Source organism: Hemiscyllium ocellatum, chromosome 13 (assembly GCF_020745735.1).
Source record: "Hemiscyllium ocellatum isolate sHemOce1 chromosome 13, sHemOce1.pat.X.cur, whole genome shotgun sequence".
Classification (NCBI taxonomy): domain Eukaryota; kingdom Metazoa; phylum Chordata; class Chondrichthyes; order Orectolobiformes; family Hemiscylliidae; genus Hemiscyllium; species Hemiscyllium ocellatum.
The window spans coordinates 11,897,605-11,913,172 of record NC_083413.1 but is presented as its reverse complement, the minus strand read 5'-3'; the positions used below and the strand labels follow the sequence as shown (position 1 = coordinate 11,913,172).

The 15,568-nt window shown below is 43.2% G+C and overlaps 1 protein-coding gene across 1 annotated transcript in view; it reads right to left on the bottom strand.

The window, feature by feature from the left end:
- LOC132821424 (glycogenin-1-like) overlaps positions 1-15,568 on the bottom strand; it is an 89,201-nt gene that overhangs the window by 10,482 nt on the left and 63,151 nt on the right. The window contains exon 5 of the mRNA XM_060834009.1: positions 8,335-8,461. Within this exon, the coding sequence (XP_060689992.1) occupies positions 8,335-8,461 (127 nt within the window). The remainder of the gene's footprint in view (positions 1-8,334; positions 8,462-15,568) is intronic.

Sequence of the window (15,568 nt, the reverse complement as noted above, 5' to 3'; positions counted from 1 at the left end):
GCATGTCCTCATTTCGTTGTCTTTCCCTTAGGCATCTGTTGATGAACTTGCGCGGGTATCCATTTTTGGTGAATACCTTGTATAGTGTTCTTCTTCCTGTTTTTGTAGTTCTGGTGTGCTGCAGTGTATTGTGGCCCTTTTGAATAATGTCCTGATGGAACTTCGTTTGTGTGTGTTGGGGTGGTTGCTTTCATAGTTCAGGACTTGGTCTGTGTGTGTGGCTTTTCTGTATACCTTCGTGGTGAATTCTCCGTTCGGTGTTCTCTGTACCATCACGTCTAGGAATGGGAGCTAGTTGTCCTTTTCTTCCTCTCTTGTGAATTGGATTCCTGTGAGTGTGGCATTGGTTCCACACTTCACATTCACATTCACAACCAGATATATAAACGAATCAACGGAACACCCATGGGCTCACCGATCTCCGGACTCATAGCAGAAGCAGTAATGCAAAGGTTAGAAAAAACAGTGTTAACGCAATTACAACCCAAACTATTGATCAGATACGTGGACGACACCTTTGTAATCATTAAAAACACAGAAATAGAGAACACACACCGGATCATCAACACCACACTCAGAGGAATCCGATTCACAAGAGAGGAAGAAAAGGACAACCAGCTCCCATTCCTAGACGTGATGGGACAGAGAACACCGAACGGAGAATTCACCACGAAGGTATACAGGAAAGCCACATACATAGACCAAGTCCTGAACTATGAAAGCAACCACCCCAACACACACAAACGAAGTTGCATCAGGACATTATTCAAAAGGGCCACAACACACTGCAGTACACCTGAACTACAGAAACAGGAAGAAGAACACCTATACAAGGTATTCACCAAAAACGGATACCCGCGCAAGTTCATCAACAGATGCCTGAGGGAAAGACAACGAAATGAGGACATGCCACAACCCAAAGGACTGGCCACACCACCATACATCAGGAGCATTTCCGAACTGACAGCCAGACTGCTGCGACCACTAGGACTCATAACAGCACACAAACCAACAGCCACGCTCAGACAACAACTCACCAGGACAAAGGACCCGATACCCAGCATGAGCAAAACCAACGTAGTGTACAAAATCCCATGCAAGGACTGCACAAAACACTACATAGGACAAACAGGAAGACAGCTAACAACCCGCATCCATGAACACCAACTAGCCACGAAACGACACGACTAGCTATCCTTAGTAGCTATACACCCAGATGACAAACAACATGAATTCGAAGGGGACAACACCACTATTATAGGGCAAGCCAAACAGAGAACAGCCAGGGAATTCCTAGAGGCATGGCACTCATCCACAAATTCTATCAACAGACACATCGACCTAGACCCTATATACTGGCTACTGCAGCGGACAGCAACTGACAACTGGAAGCGGCAGATTCAAACCGTTATAAATGCCGGAGCAATCAGCACAGAAGCGCTTCATAGGAGGCTCCCAAGCACTGAGGATGTCACCTAGAAAGGGGACAAAACGTTTGTAACAAAAACTCCCAGCTCGTCGAACAGAACCACAACAACATTTAAGTAATATTCAGTTTATCTGTTTTTCCTGCCAAAATGCACAACCTTACATTTTACCACATTACCTTCCATCGGCCTGTTTTTTGCCCACGCACTTATCCTGTCCATATCTGTTTGGAGACCTCAGAGTGATTCTCACTACTTGCCTTCCTGCCTGGTTTCATGTCACAACTCAAATCATTAACTGCCTGTAACCACAGTTATGTAAATTAGCACAAAAAACAGGCAGAAGAACCAAAAGTTTTTGTTTCAAAATAACTGACACTTCCAAATGCTAAAAGCCATTACCGTAAACACACAGTTCACGGCCAATGAATTTCCATTATGTCTGGAAGATATTAACCAGGCAGTTCCTAACCTTTTCAATGCAGCCTAGATCACAATCTCAGAGTTACATTTAACAATCCACAATGTACATTACAACTGCATCCAGTACACTCTCCACTCCCTACCACCCATCAGATAAATTCTAATCCCATGCATCCTTAAGCTAGAGATTCCACATTAATCAACAAGGAATTCACTACCTCAGGAATTTACAGTTTTCCTGCCTCTTGGGTTGGAAGAGTAGTTTCTTAAAACTGTTTCATTTAAAATTGTTCACTCTCTTTACATACCTCCTTCCTAATACCCTGACTTTCCTCTCTTGTACCAAACCTTAGCAATCTCCCTAAATCTCACTCTTCTTTTTACAGCCTCCCTTCCCCATGTTGCAGTCTCCTCTTCTGTCTTGCAACCCCTTCTCAATTCCTGCAGTCTTCCTTTTTCTTTCCACACCTAACCCTTATAGTGTCCTGTCTCTCTCTCTCTCTCTCTGTTCATTCCTAATCCTTAGCGATCCCATCTCTCCATCTTTCCCCTCCTGCGACCTATCCCTTTCTCTGTCTTCCCAACAACTGCAGACTCCTAATTCCAGATATTTACTGAATTTAAATTCCACCATCTGCCATGGCAGAAAGTTATCTGGGTCTCCGAATTAATAAGGCAAAAGTGAGGACTGCAGATGCTGGAAACCAGAGTTTAGATCAGAGTGGTGCTGGAAAAGCACAGCAGGTCAGGCAGCATCCGAGGAGCAGGAATATCGACGTTTGAGGCAAAAGCCCTTCATCAGGGTTTGTAAAACCCACCGACTCCCACAGCTACCTGGATTATACCTTTTCTTACTTCACCTGGACCATCTCTGACACCTCCCTCCCCTTCCTGGACCTCTCCATCTCCATTAATGATGACCGACTTGATATTGACATTTTTTACAAACTCACTGACTCCCACAGCTACCTGGATTACACCTCTTCCCACGCATTCCTGATGAAGGGCTTTTGCCCGAAATGTCGATTTTCCTGCTCCTCGATTGTTGCCTGACCTGCTGTGCTTTTCCAGCACCACTCTAATCTAAGCTCCTAATTAGTAGTCCATGACAATACCACTAGGCCATCGAATAACTATGTCACAAGATTGAGCCTGTGATTGAAGAGTAGCTCCTCAGAAGTTCTACCTGCAGCTCCTACTGATTTTCCCGGGTATTTTAGGGGCAAATTTGCCCTCTGTTCCTGTGTGTTCTGAGGGCTGATATGTAATCATTGAGCCCAAGCTCCCTCAGAGCTGAATGAAAAAATGGGAGACACAAGAAGTAGAACAGCCATGGGTCTTTACTTGAGCTGTTCAGATCTATATTTGAGAGAGTTTAGAAGAATAAGAGGAGAATGAATTGCGGTAAATAAGAGGGGACTGACAAAGGAGGTCAGTTGGCAGAGCAGATGGTTTTCCTCTGGGCGTCCGAGAACGAGAGATCATAGTTTTCGGTGAAAATTGAAATCAGAATTGGGGAGAAATTACTTCTCTCAAAGGATCGTGAATCTGTGGAATTCGCTAACCTGGTGGATGCCAGGGCACTGAACAAATTTAAGGAGAGGATAGACAGGTTTTTAATGAATAATCATACAACTCCCACAGTGTAGAAGCAGGCCATTTGGCCCACCAGGTCCACAGTGACCCTCTGAAGCATCCCAACCAGACCCACTCCAACCTATCCCTGTAGCCCTGCCTTTCCCATGGCCAATTCACCCTAACCTTCATATCCATGGGCTGTGGGAGGAAACCAGAGCACCTGGAAGAAACCCACACAGATACGGCGAGAATGTGCAAACTCCAGTCACCCGAGGGTGGAACGGAACCTGGTTCCCCTGCGCTATGAGGCTGCAGTGCTAACCACTGAGCCACCGTGCCACCTATTGATGAGCTAAAGGGTGATGGGGGAGAGGCAGAAAAGTGGAGTCTAGGCCAAGATGAGATCAGCCATGATTACGGTTTTGAGGGGCTGAATGTCCTCCTGTTCCCAGACTGCGCATTATCAAATCCCCAGGGGGTGGAGGTTCCATCTTGCAAGAGTTGTAGCCAACTACAATCTTGTAGCTCTGGGAAGCAGCACCAAGAAGCCTCGGCTGCTGCAGAAGGGACAAGCAACACCATGAAGACCAAGGTATTTTATTTGGGATGGGACTTGGAGGTTGTGGAAAGGGGAAGGAAGCAGGATTGTGGCTCTCACAATTCTCCCTCTCACTGTATCCAGTCACTGGTTTACTGGAGCTAAGATCTTCTTATTTTATTTAACTGATTTTTCCGAATCATCCTGGTCAGGAATGTTGTTACACACCTCTGGAGGAGGTGGGGCTTAAACCCAGACCTTCTGGTCCAGGGATAGGGACTGTGCTGCAAGAGACAACCCTTGGGGCCTGCTTTGTTATTTTTTCAAATTTTTTATTTAACCTATTTTTCTCATCAGACTGAACAGAGATGTTTTTACACACCCCTGGAGCTGGTAGCTGACGTCAATCTAGCACAGGCATAGGGAGACCCTTAGTTGGTCCTTAGGTGGTCACTGATGAAAGGTCCTGACCTGAAGCATCTACACTCCTGCTCCTCTGATGCTGCTTGTCCTGCTGTGTTTTTTCCAGTTCCACACTATCTCCTTAAGTGGGGCTGAATTGATCACAGAAAGACAGGAAGATAGAGACTGAGCCTTTCCAAACGGCAAATAATTCAGGGGGAGGCTGGAAATTCTTGGATGCTACCACCCCCAACTGTATGAGTTGTCTTTCTGCCTCCAGTCTTGCTACATCCTGACCTGGAAGCTTCGTTCATTGCTCAGGGCATTTGTCGGAAGAATGCCAAGCATTTCCACCACTTGCTGTTTTTCTTTTATTTTTCACATGGTGAGATGAGACAATTTTTCTAAACCCTTCACTGATTGTTAGCCCTTCATTTTGCAGGCCCCTCCAGCTTTCAACCACGTTTCCTGTTTTTTCCTCTAAAGTCCATTCCCCTTTCTTTCTCTGGATTTTTGGACTGAAATAGGAATAGAATTGTTTTTGAAAATCAAGGAGTGTTGAAGGATTCCGCAAGTTAGTGGACTCTCATTGTAAGTACTGTTTACACAGCAGCTCGTTCAAGCCGTAGGGGAAGCCTCGTTTGCAGACGAACTGGAGCCAAGGTATCAAATGGAACTTTGGCCGGCAACAAGAAGCTGACTGGTCTGCAGACGAGTAACCCATGACAAAGGCCTTCTGCCTGCCAACAATGAGATGATTGGCTCCCAAGTAGCTGAACAACCTGGGCAAGTAAATGTTTCACCAGAAGCCACTGAGTGTCCAGAGGAGGAGAAGCTGTTTCTTGCTGTGCAGTTAAAAAGCACCTCAAGCCTGAAGATGGCCAGTTTATTTCCCTTCATCAATTGCTGTATATGGTGACTTAAAATTACAATGTCTAAGACCGTTCTGAGTCATCCTGCACCCTCCTGGAAACAAGTACTTGGTGAAGGAAGATCAAGGAGCAGTGTCTGAGCTTCAAACCCTGTGGACAGGGATGAGTGAGATACCTCCCCATCAAAACTACATACCTTTCCTGCCTGTGTCTATCTATATATGTATGTAGGGGGGAGCTAGCGTTTTAACCTGTAGAGTTAGATGCCAATGGTTTATAATTGTTTATCTGTAGTTAGGATCTATTAATTTGTAATAATAGTGTTCTTGTTCAGAACAAAACCCTGGTCCATGATTTTGGTTGACTGAAGTCTAAAAGGCAGCCAAATTGGGGACTTCAGCACATTTATGAGTATTTAACTTCTGTGAAAATTCTGGGAATAATGGAGCTTGATTTCCCATGCCTTAGCCTACCCCAATGAGGCATAACATTCCAAACAATGGGACTGGTCTACAACTTGTTAATCACTTTGGGACAAGAGATATAGGGTCTCTAGTCAGAGCTGAATGGTTAAGGCGATGCGTTAGAAATCCATTGATGTTTCTCCAAGCAAGTTCAGATCTTGCCGACTACATTTCTTAATCTTGGGGATTCTCACAGTGGCTCAGTGGTTAGCACTGCTGCCTCACAGCGCCAAGGGACCTGAGTTCAATTCCACCCTTGGGTGACTGGCTGTGTAGAGTTTACATGTTCTCCCTGTGCCCGTGTGAGTTTCCTCCAGGTGCTCCAGTTTCCTCCCACAGTCACAAGACATGCAGTTTAGACGGACTGGCCATGCTAAATTACCCAGGGTGTGCAGGCTAGGTGGATGAGCCATGGGGGATGCAGGGATAGGGTAGGGATTGGATGCTCTTTGGAGGGTTGGCTTGGGCTGAACGGCCTGCTTCCACACAGTAAGGGTTCAATGATAAGACTGGGCCCAGTGTATTTTGGGCATCTTGCTTCTGAAGTGAAGATGGGCATGTACACCAAAAAGTTGACACCATTATTACAGCTCAGTGATTGGTGTCGGGTTCCTGTAGGCCAGAATGGAAAGTGAGGGACACCTTTGTTCAGTGTCATCCTAGAAAGCTTCATTCATGGTTTGATCTATAAATAAACCCGCTATTTTTAATGTAGTATATCAGCAGATCCATGAAAGTTGCTGACTTCAGCTTTAGTTCCCACAGTTATGGATAGCTTTTTCAGGCAGGACTGACCCAATGTCAAACATAAGAATCCCTCAAAACTGTGACTCAGCAAAAGCGACACTAGATTTGCCACTGCCAGTTCCACAATCCAGCGCATGTTCATCAATCAGTGATGTTAAAGTGACTGATGTTATATGCAAATCCATTTTTAGCATTCAAATTGAACAGGATTGTTGAGGTCAGTAATGGTGTCCATGAATCTATTATCGATTGTTGCAAAAACCCAGCTGGTTCACTTGGTGTCCTTACGGGAAGGAAATCTGCCAAACTTACTTGGTCTGGTTTACGTGACTCCAGACCCACAGCAATGTGGCTCACCCAAGTGCCCTCTGAATTAGCTGAGGAAACCACTCAACTCAAGAGTAACTAGGAATGGGCAACAAACACTGGCTTTACCAGCGACGCCCACATCCCATGAATGAGTAAACACAGAAACATTGAAAACAGGGGTAACAGCAGACCATTTGGCCCTTTGAGACTGTTCCGTCATTCAATATGATCCCGGCTGACCATCCAACTCAGTATTATGCTTCTGCTTCCTTTTTTTGATTTTTTGATTCCTTTCGCCCTCTGAACTATATCCAACTCTTTCTTGAAAACGACCAACATTTCTGGCCTCACCTGCTTTCTGTCAGACAGAATTCCACAGCCTGCTCACTCTCCAGGTGAAGACATTTCTCTTCATCTCAGTCCAAAAAAGGCGTACTCCTTATCCTTAGACTGTGACCCTGGTTCTGGAGCCCCCCCTCGTCATGGGAAACATCCCTCCTGTGTTTACCCTGTCTAGCCATCTCAGAATTTTATGGGTTTAAGAAAGAAACAAATATCACATTGGAATATTAATTTCCATCGCATTATACACAGGGATTTTAGCCTTTTGCTTAAATGCTCCATGACCATTTTCGAACTGCTTAGTCTCAAATCGTTCCCAATTGGAAACTCTTGTAACTGATCGCCCATCTGCACGTGATTTGATGAACAAACCCAATGTTTAGCTGGCTTCCCACGCTAACCTAACAAATTCCGCCTTTCAAATCAAAACAATTCTTGCTGTCGTAATGTTATTTCCCAGGTCAGTAAGAATAGATCAACAGCAGTCACAATACCACAAAAAGACTGATGCAGTGCAACCAGTCTCCTTGTACGCTGCGATGTGGGAAAGAAGCAAGGATCTCACCCTGAGGTCACAAAAGGCACTACATAAATGCAAATCATTCCATTTAAAAAAAGATAACATATATCAGAAACAACTGCTGTTCCCTGGCTAGAGAGACAGAAATGAAGCTTGGGTGAAGACGTTAAAGGACAGAACTGGTATAGGGCAGGGTATTTGTTTTAGAACGTGAATTGCTAGAATTTGTTACTCCAGGCAGCTCTGCATGCTCCGTCACTGAACATGTTTAAGGCTGGGACTAGAGAGATTTCTGGTTTCTCAGGGAATCGAGGATCATGGGCAATGGTCAGGAAATGGAGTTATGTCACGTTCATGCTGAACGGTGTAGAAGACTCAACACATCCCATGATGCTCTCTTGCTCATTCTTTCAGGATTCTAAAAATGGAGTACATTTTCTCAGCTATGACCAAGGGAGGTATCCAGGGCTTAACAGCAACTGGCTCTCTCAATACAAGGAACAATTATTCTTCCAAAAAAACTGATCCGTAGAGATATGGAACAGTTACATTAAAGAAGAATGCTGGTTGGTCCACTGAGCCTCTATGCAAAGAGAATATAGCTAGCCCCACCCTTCTCCCATCGCCTGCAAATGGTTCACTCTTGCTTTTTTAGAAAACAACCATCATGTTTGAGCTTTTTTTTTGAAGTTTTTACTTTGTACGTACTTACTGTTTGAAAGCAGGAAGGTAAGAGTAGATTGCCACACTGCTGAGGTTGTAAATGAAAGGCAGGTGCTTATTGATGTCTGCTGTGGCCCAGTTGCTGAAGAAGCTGTTCAATAAACCCTGGTCCCCGCCTACATTAAAACAAAACTTCAAAGTGTTAAGATGATTTACATTATTTTTGTAACAACAAACTGCATTTATTGGATTCATATTTGTATAACGATAGGACAGAGTTTTAGAGTCATAGAGATGTACAGCATGGAAACAGACCCTTCAGTGCAACTCATCCAAGCCGACCAAATATCCCAACCCAATCTAGTCCCATTTGTCAGCATTTGGCCTCTAAACCCTTCCTATTCATATACCCATCCAGATGCCTTTTAAATGCTGCAATTGTTTCACCCTCCACCACTTCCTCTGGCAGCTCATTCCAAACACGCATCAACTTCTGTGAAAAGGTTGCCCTTAAGTCTTTCCCCTCTGACCTTAAGCCCTCTAGTTCTAGACTCCCCCATCCCAGGGAAAAAAACCTTGTCCATTTACCCTATCCATGCCCCTCATGATTTTGTAAACCTCTACAAGGTCACCCCTCAGCCTCCGACGCTCCAGGGAAAACAGCCCTAGCTTGTTCAGCCTCTCCCCATAGCTCAACCCTCTAACCCTGGCAACACTCTTGTAAATCTTTTCTGAACCGTTTCAAGTTTCATAACATCCTTCTGATAGAAAGGAGACCAGAATTGCATGCAATATTCCAAAAGTGGCCTCACCAGTGGTTTTAAATGAACAGGGGGAGACTTCTGGGGTTGGGAAATTTAGAAACCTGAAGAGAAAAATTGAGGCTTTCCAATGTGGGTAAAACCAAGCAGGAAGGGACAGGATACTTAGCAAAATAAAAGTACCATGAACAGAACTCAGAAAATTGAAATACAAGATGCTTTCAATGATTGAAGCATCTGCAGTAAGATAGAGGGAACAAATAGAAGTGAACCATTTAGATGGAATTACCATTATCAAGGCAAGATTACAAGAGACAAAGTCAGAAATGGCACGACACCAATCATTGTTTTTACCCCGTTTTAACCAGTTTATAGTCCAAAAGGTTTATTTGAAGCCACAAGCTTTCGGAGCGCTGTTCCTTCGCCAGGTGCAATGCACTCCAACTGATGAAAGAGCAGCGCTCTGAAAGTTTGTGGTTTCAAATAAACCTGTTGGACTATAACCTGTGTCATGCCATCTCTGACTTTGTCCACCCCAGTCCAACACCGGCACCTCTACATCACGACTACAAGGGGATCAAGGTTGGAAAAACAATTCCAGAGCATACAATATTTCTGTGTGACAGGCAGAATGACAAAGGAGGAGAGGTGGGCTTGATAGTTCGGGATGACACAAATGTGATAGCACCTTGCTTGAGAAGATCATGGAGTAGAATCAGTATTGGTGGAAATTAGGATCTGAGTCAAGAAAATACAGGCTGTTGAACATTAGTTATTTTGTTTATATTCATTCATGGAATAAGGGTGTCACCGGGAAGGCTAGCATTAAATACTGCCCGATTAACCAGCACGTTTAAGAGTCGACCCTGTAGACTGTGGTCCTGGAATCTCCAGGAGACTGTGAAGTCTGCAGATGCTGGAGATCAGAGTCGAGAGTGTGTTTCTGGAAAAGCACAGAAGGCCAGGCAGCATCCGAGGAGCAGGAAAACCGGCGTTTCCGGCTGGAGCTCTTCACCAGGAATGACAAAAAGGATGCAAGTGTGATAGCATATTGCTTGAGAAGATCATGAAGTAGAATCAGTATTGGTGGAAATTAGGATCCTAATTAAGGGCTCTGGCCCGAAATGTTGATTTTCCTGCTCCTCGAATGCTGTCTGACTAGTTGTCTTTTCCAGCAACACACTCTCAACTCCTGGAATCGCCAGGATGCTGCCTGACCTGCTGCGCTTTTCCAGCAACACATTTTCAGCTCTGATCTCCAGCATCTGCAGTCCTCACTATCTCCATTTAGGCCAGACTGAGTATTGATGGCAGATTTCTTTCCCTAAAGGACAATGTTGTTAAAATACATTCAACGTGGTTACCAGTGGCTAACTTCTTATTCCAGATTTTTACTGAATTCACATTTCACCTCCTGCCATGGCGTTAACCTGCTGGGGGCGCGGGGGTGGGGAATGCATTCTGAATGATTAGTCCAGTGACACTGCCACTATGTCACAGCTTTCAACATTATTCCATTGGGCAGAGCATTGAACAACAAATAATTGGATATTGTTAAAATAAAACAATTTAATTACTGTGGGAGACTTTAATCTTCACAAACTGGGACAATGAAATGAAAAGGATGGTCTAGAACATAAGTTTGATGAATATTTTCTTGAAACAATATGTTTCGGACCAACTAGGGATGAAGCTATCTCACACTTAGCATTTTGCTATGAGCAGGTAAAATATTCACTCAGAAATAGTGACAGAACATTCCGGAATTCCATTTAAGTTTGACATTGATATCATCCAAGCACATACAAAACTCTAAACTTAAACAAAGCCAATCTTATTGTTATAACGGACTCAGTTAATTCAATAAATCGACTAAAAGTTATGGTGGTAAACAAACAATGGGGGATATTTAAATAAGCAGTTCAACTAAAACAGAGAGAGAAGAGGAGTTGGGATATAAAGAGGACAGAAAGATGAAGTGGGAGCGAGGTTTCAGGAGCAAATCAAAAGCATTTCTTAATTCACTCATGGGATATGGATATCACTGACTGAGCCAGAATTTATTCCCTATTCCCAGTCGTCCTCAAATAAAATGCTGAATGGTTTGCTTGGGCTATTTTAGAGGTCAGAGTTAAAGTGTAAACCATATTGCTGTGGGACTAGAGTCACAAGTAGGCAGTTTCCTTCCCTAAAGGACATTAGTGAACCAGATGGGTCTTTACAACAATGGTTTCACTGTCAGAGTTAGAGGTAATAATTTCAGATTTAAAAAAAATGGTGACGTTGAATCTGCTGGATTTAAACTCAGCTCCTCAGAACATCTCTGGATTCCAGCAACAGTACACTGCTAGGCCATGGCTTACCCATGAAGTCAAGGCGATTGAAGACACTGCTATCAATGATAGAGTAATGGAAAATCAGGGGTGTTGGAGGAGATTTAAGAAAAGAGTGAGGCCATGGGAGTATTCAAAATCATCAATGAGCATTGTAAAACCACAGGGTTACCAATCATTAGTACAATTGAGTGTTGACAACAATTCACAGATAACTGGCAGCCTCAGCTGTTGCCCCACTAAAACAGGACACTAAATCCAGATTTTAAAATCTTGCGGTGCTGAATCTGACAAAAAAATTGCCTGAGAGGAATGAGAGCAAGCCTAATGGTAAAGAGTGAGTAGTACTGAACCAAATACTTGAGCTGAACAGGATGTTGGCAATCGTTTGTTTACCCCTCAAAACATGTGTGTCACTAGAATGTTGAACGTCGAATTAAACTCAAAATTCAAATGGCCCATTTGCCTTTTAACTGAGCTGAGTGGGTCTGTTTACCCTTGGTATTTAACAATGCAACACAAAGATAAAATGGTCTGGCTCCCTTCTCCACCATGGCTAAATTATAAAAGGAACTTTGCACTCTCAACTTTTAAAGTGCAGATCAGGCCATAATATGTAAGCCTCAAATTCTGATAGTGGATGTTTTTACTTTCGTCTATTCTGCACCATATTTGGTGAGGTTGTCCAGCACTTGCACTGCAGTTTTCAGAATGCACTTCCACATGTACAGGCTTCACTTGGGCAACAAATATTCATTACAGCTTTTAGTGTCTCTCTCTCTCACACAGACACAGACAGACAGATACACACCATTCTTTCTCCCCCATCCCCAAAAATTAAGAGTCTGGGTAACTTGTTATATTTATGACAATCTTCTTTATAACAAAGGACTTGTATTCAAATCTCACAAGATACATGAGACTGTGAGTCGGTTCTTTCTGAAGTTTAACTTGAAGATTGAGATGAGTGCTGCCAAAGGCTGGAATCCTGAATCCGTCCCATTTTTGTCACCCAAAGCAGTAACAAATACTCTCATTGCAGCATAGAAAATAGGGTAAAACTGTCAGCCTGTGACAACATGGATTAGTCAGGAGCATTCCCCTTCCCCTGGTAAAGAGATTATGTGGCTCCAGGAACTAATCAAAAGAAATTTCACAATGGGTTTCAGTCCTATTGCAGAGACTAATGTGTAAACTGACACGCTATTGCAGTAATGAGGCAGTACTCTGCTGGACGATGGTACAAAGGAAGGTGGTTTAGGTGGTAAGAAGTCAGTCATCTCAGCTCCAGGACATCTCTGCAGGAGTTCCTCAGGGTAGTCTCCCAGGCCCAACCATCTTCAGCTGCTTCATCACTGACCTCCCCTCCATCATAAGATCAGAAGTAGATGAGCTTGCTGATAATTGCACAAAGTTCAGCACCATTCAAGACTCCTCAGCCGCTGAAGAAGTCCATGCTGAAATGTAGCAGGAGCTGGAAAAGTGTCGTGTAACATTCATGCTACACAAACGCTAGGCAATGGCCATCTCCAACAAGAGAGATTTTAATCATTGACCCTTGTCATTCAATGGCATTACCATCATCAAACTGCCATTATCAACGTGCGTGAGGTTACCACTGGCCAGAGACTGATCTGGACCACCTTGGAACTTTTCCAAGTGCCCAGAAATAGTCTGCCTAATAATCAATTCTAACAGCTTTCCCACAACTGACGTCAAGCTAACTGGCTTACAGTTTCCTGTTTTCTGCTTCACTTCCTTCTAGATTGGAGTGGTTATATAAATAAACAACTAGAGGTGCCATATCAATACTGTGTTAACAACAGAGTCAGAGCCAAAGAATCCTGCAGTGAGAACTCATCTCCTGACTCCCTTAAACCTGTCCACCATTTACAAGACAGAAGTCAGGAGAATGATGGAATACTCCCCACTTGCCTGGATGTGTACATCTCTAAGAACACTCAAGAAGCTTGATACTGTCCAGGACAAAGCAACCCACTTGACTAGCACTACATGTTCACTCTATTCACCACCGATGCTCAGTATCAGCAGTGCATACCATCTACAAGATGCACTGCAGAAACTCACCAAGGCTCCTTAGACAGTGCTCTCCAGACCCATGACCATTGGGTCAAAATCCTGGAGCCTCCTCTCTAATGGTATTGCGTGTGGACTGACATCGAAATGGACTGTCGTGGTTCAAGAGGTGAACTCACCACCGCCTTTTTAAGGGCTGCCATGAGTTTTTTAAAATTGCTACTTTATAATCTAATGGAACCTTTCCTTGATTGATTGAATTTTGGAAAGTTAATGCAAATGCATGGAAAAGCCCATTAGGTGTCCCTTTTAAGTCTCTAGGATGAAGTCAATCCGGACCCAGTCACTAAATTTCAATAAAGTCCTTCCTTCCTTCAGTCTCCTGATTTATAGGCATTACTGCAATTCTTTTATATGCACTACAGTGAAGACAGAAGCAAAATTTTATGTATAACATCTACCATTTCCTTATTATCTATCATTAGCTCCCCATTCTCATTGTCTGGAGGACCAACGCTCATTTGACTTACTCTTTCCCCTTTAAATACAGACAGAAATTCTTGCTATCTGTTTTTAGATTTTTAGTCATCTTCTTCTCATGCTCAAATCAATTTGTCTTGATTAATATTTCAGACATTTTCTGCTGTTCTTTGAATTGAGATCAGTCATAGAGTCATACAACATAGAAACAGACCCTTTGATATAATCAGCACATGTCTAACATAATCCCAAACATAACTGCTCCCATCTTCTTGCTCCTGGGCCATATCCCTTCAAACCTTTCCCACTCATTTCCTTGTTGAAGTGTATTTTAAATGTTGTAACTGTGCCCTCATCCACCACTTCCTTAGGAAGCTCATTTCATATGTGAACCACCCCCTGTGTAAAAATATGCCCCGAGTCTTCAAATCTGCCATCTTAGGGGGCTGACACCCCGATCATTCACCTTACCTGTGTCCGTCATGATTTTATAAACCTCTATCGGGTCACCTTTCAACCTCCTACGCTCCAGTGAAAAAGGTCCCAGCCTGCCCAGCCTTTCTTTATTACTCAAACCTTCCATACCTGGCAACATCCTGGTAAATCTCTTGGAACCTTCTCCAGCTTGATAATATCCTTATGTAACAGGGCAACTAGAACTGGACACAGTGCTCAACTGAGTTTCCTCTAATCATACAGCAATTACATTTTTTTCTTAAATCTGACGTTTTCCTAAACATCTTTCATTAACCATGGATGCTAGAACTTTTCCTTGTAGTAGGAATGACTTTTTTTTTTAAATATCCCTTTGAATATATGCCACTGTTTCTGCAATGATCTATCTCCCAGCCTCATATCACAGTTCCCTTCAGCTAGATCAGCATTCAGGCACCCAAATAGTGCCCCAAGTTAAGTTTAAATACTAGTCTTAGATCCATTCTTCACATCAAATCTAAATGTAAACGTAATTCATTCTGCCATTACTCAGAGATCATTAACCTTTCCTGTCAGATTCCATAATTCCAAGTGAAATAACTGCACAGAGGCCAGTATCCCCTCACAAGTCACCCTTTATTTACATGTACACAGTACACTGGTTGTAGCCAGCCAGCTCAGAGTTGGTCCTCCAACTGAGGAGATTCTAAATCCCCTGTTTATGCCTAAGTTGCCAACGCTGCAAGGTTTGAGTTATAAAGAAAGGCTGGAACCTTTTCCACTGGAGCATAGGAGGTTGAAAGGGTTCCCTGACGGGCCCAGGTTAACCACCTGAATTAAGGATTTCGTAATGAGTGAGATCCACCTGAATGCAATAACTAGACCAAGCCAACATGTTAGGTTTATACACTTTGGTACCCTTTTTGGATTTGGCTGGATCCAGACTATGTTGCTTTAAAAAACTATCTTAAAAGCATTCTATTAACATCTTATTGAATATTACAAGAAGATATCTAGAATTTACTTTTAGATTAAAACAAGGCTAGGTAATTTCATTTGCATTAAAGATGGATGTGACCGTGTTTAAGACTCTTGGGATATATGAAACAGCTACAGAAATGGCTGATTTTCTTATCAACTCTGTGGTTTCTCTTGTTTCTTCATATCTGCTGGTGTTGCTTTGTTTGGCAGCTTGAAGGGAACACTACATACACATTGTCACTTTGAAACAATCGTA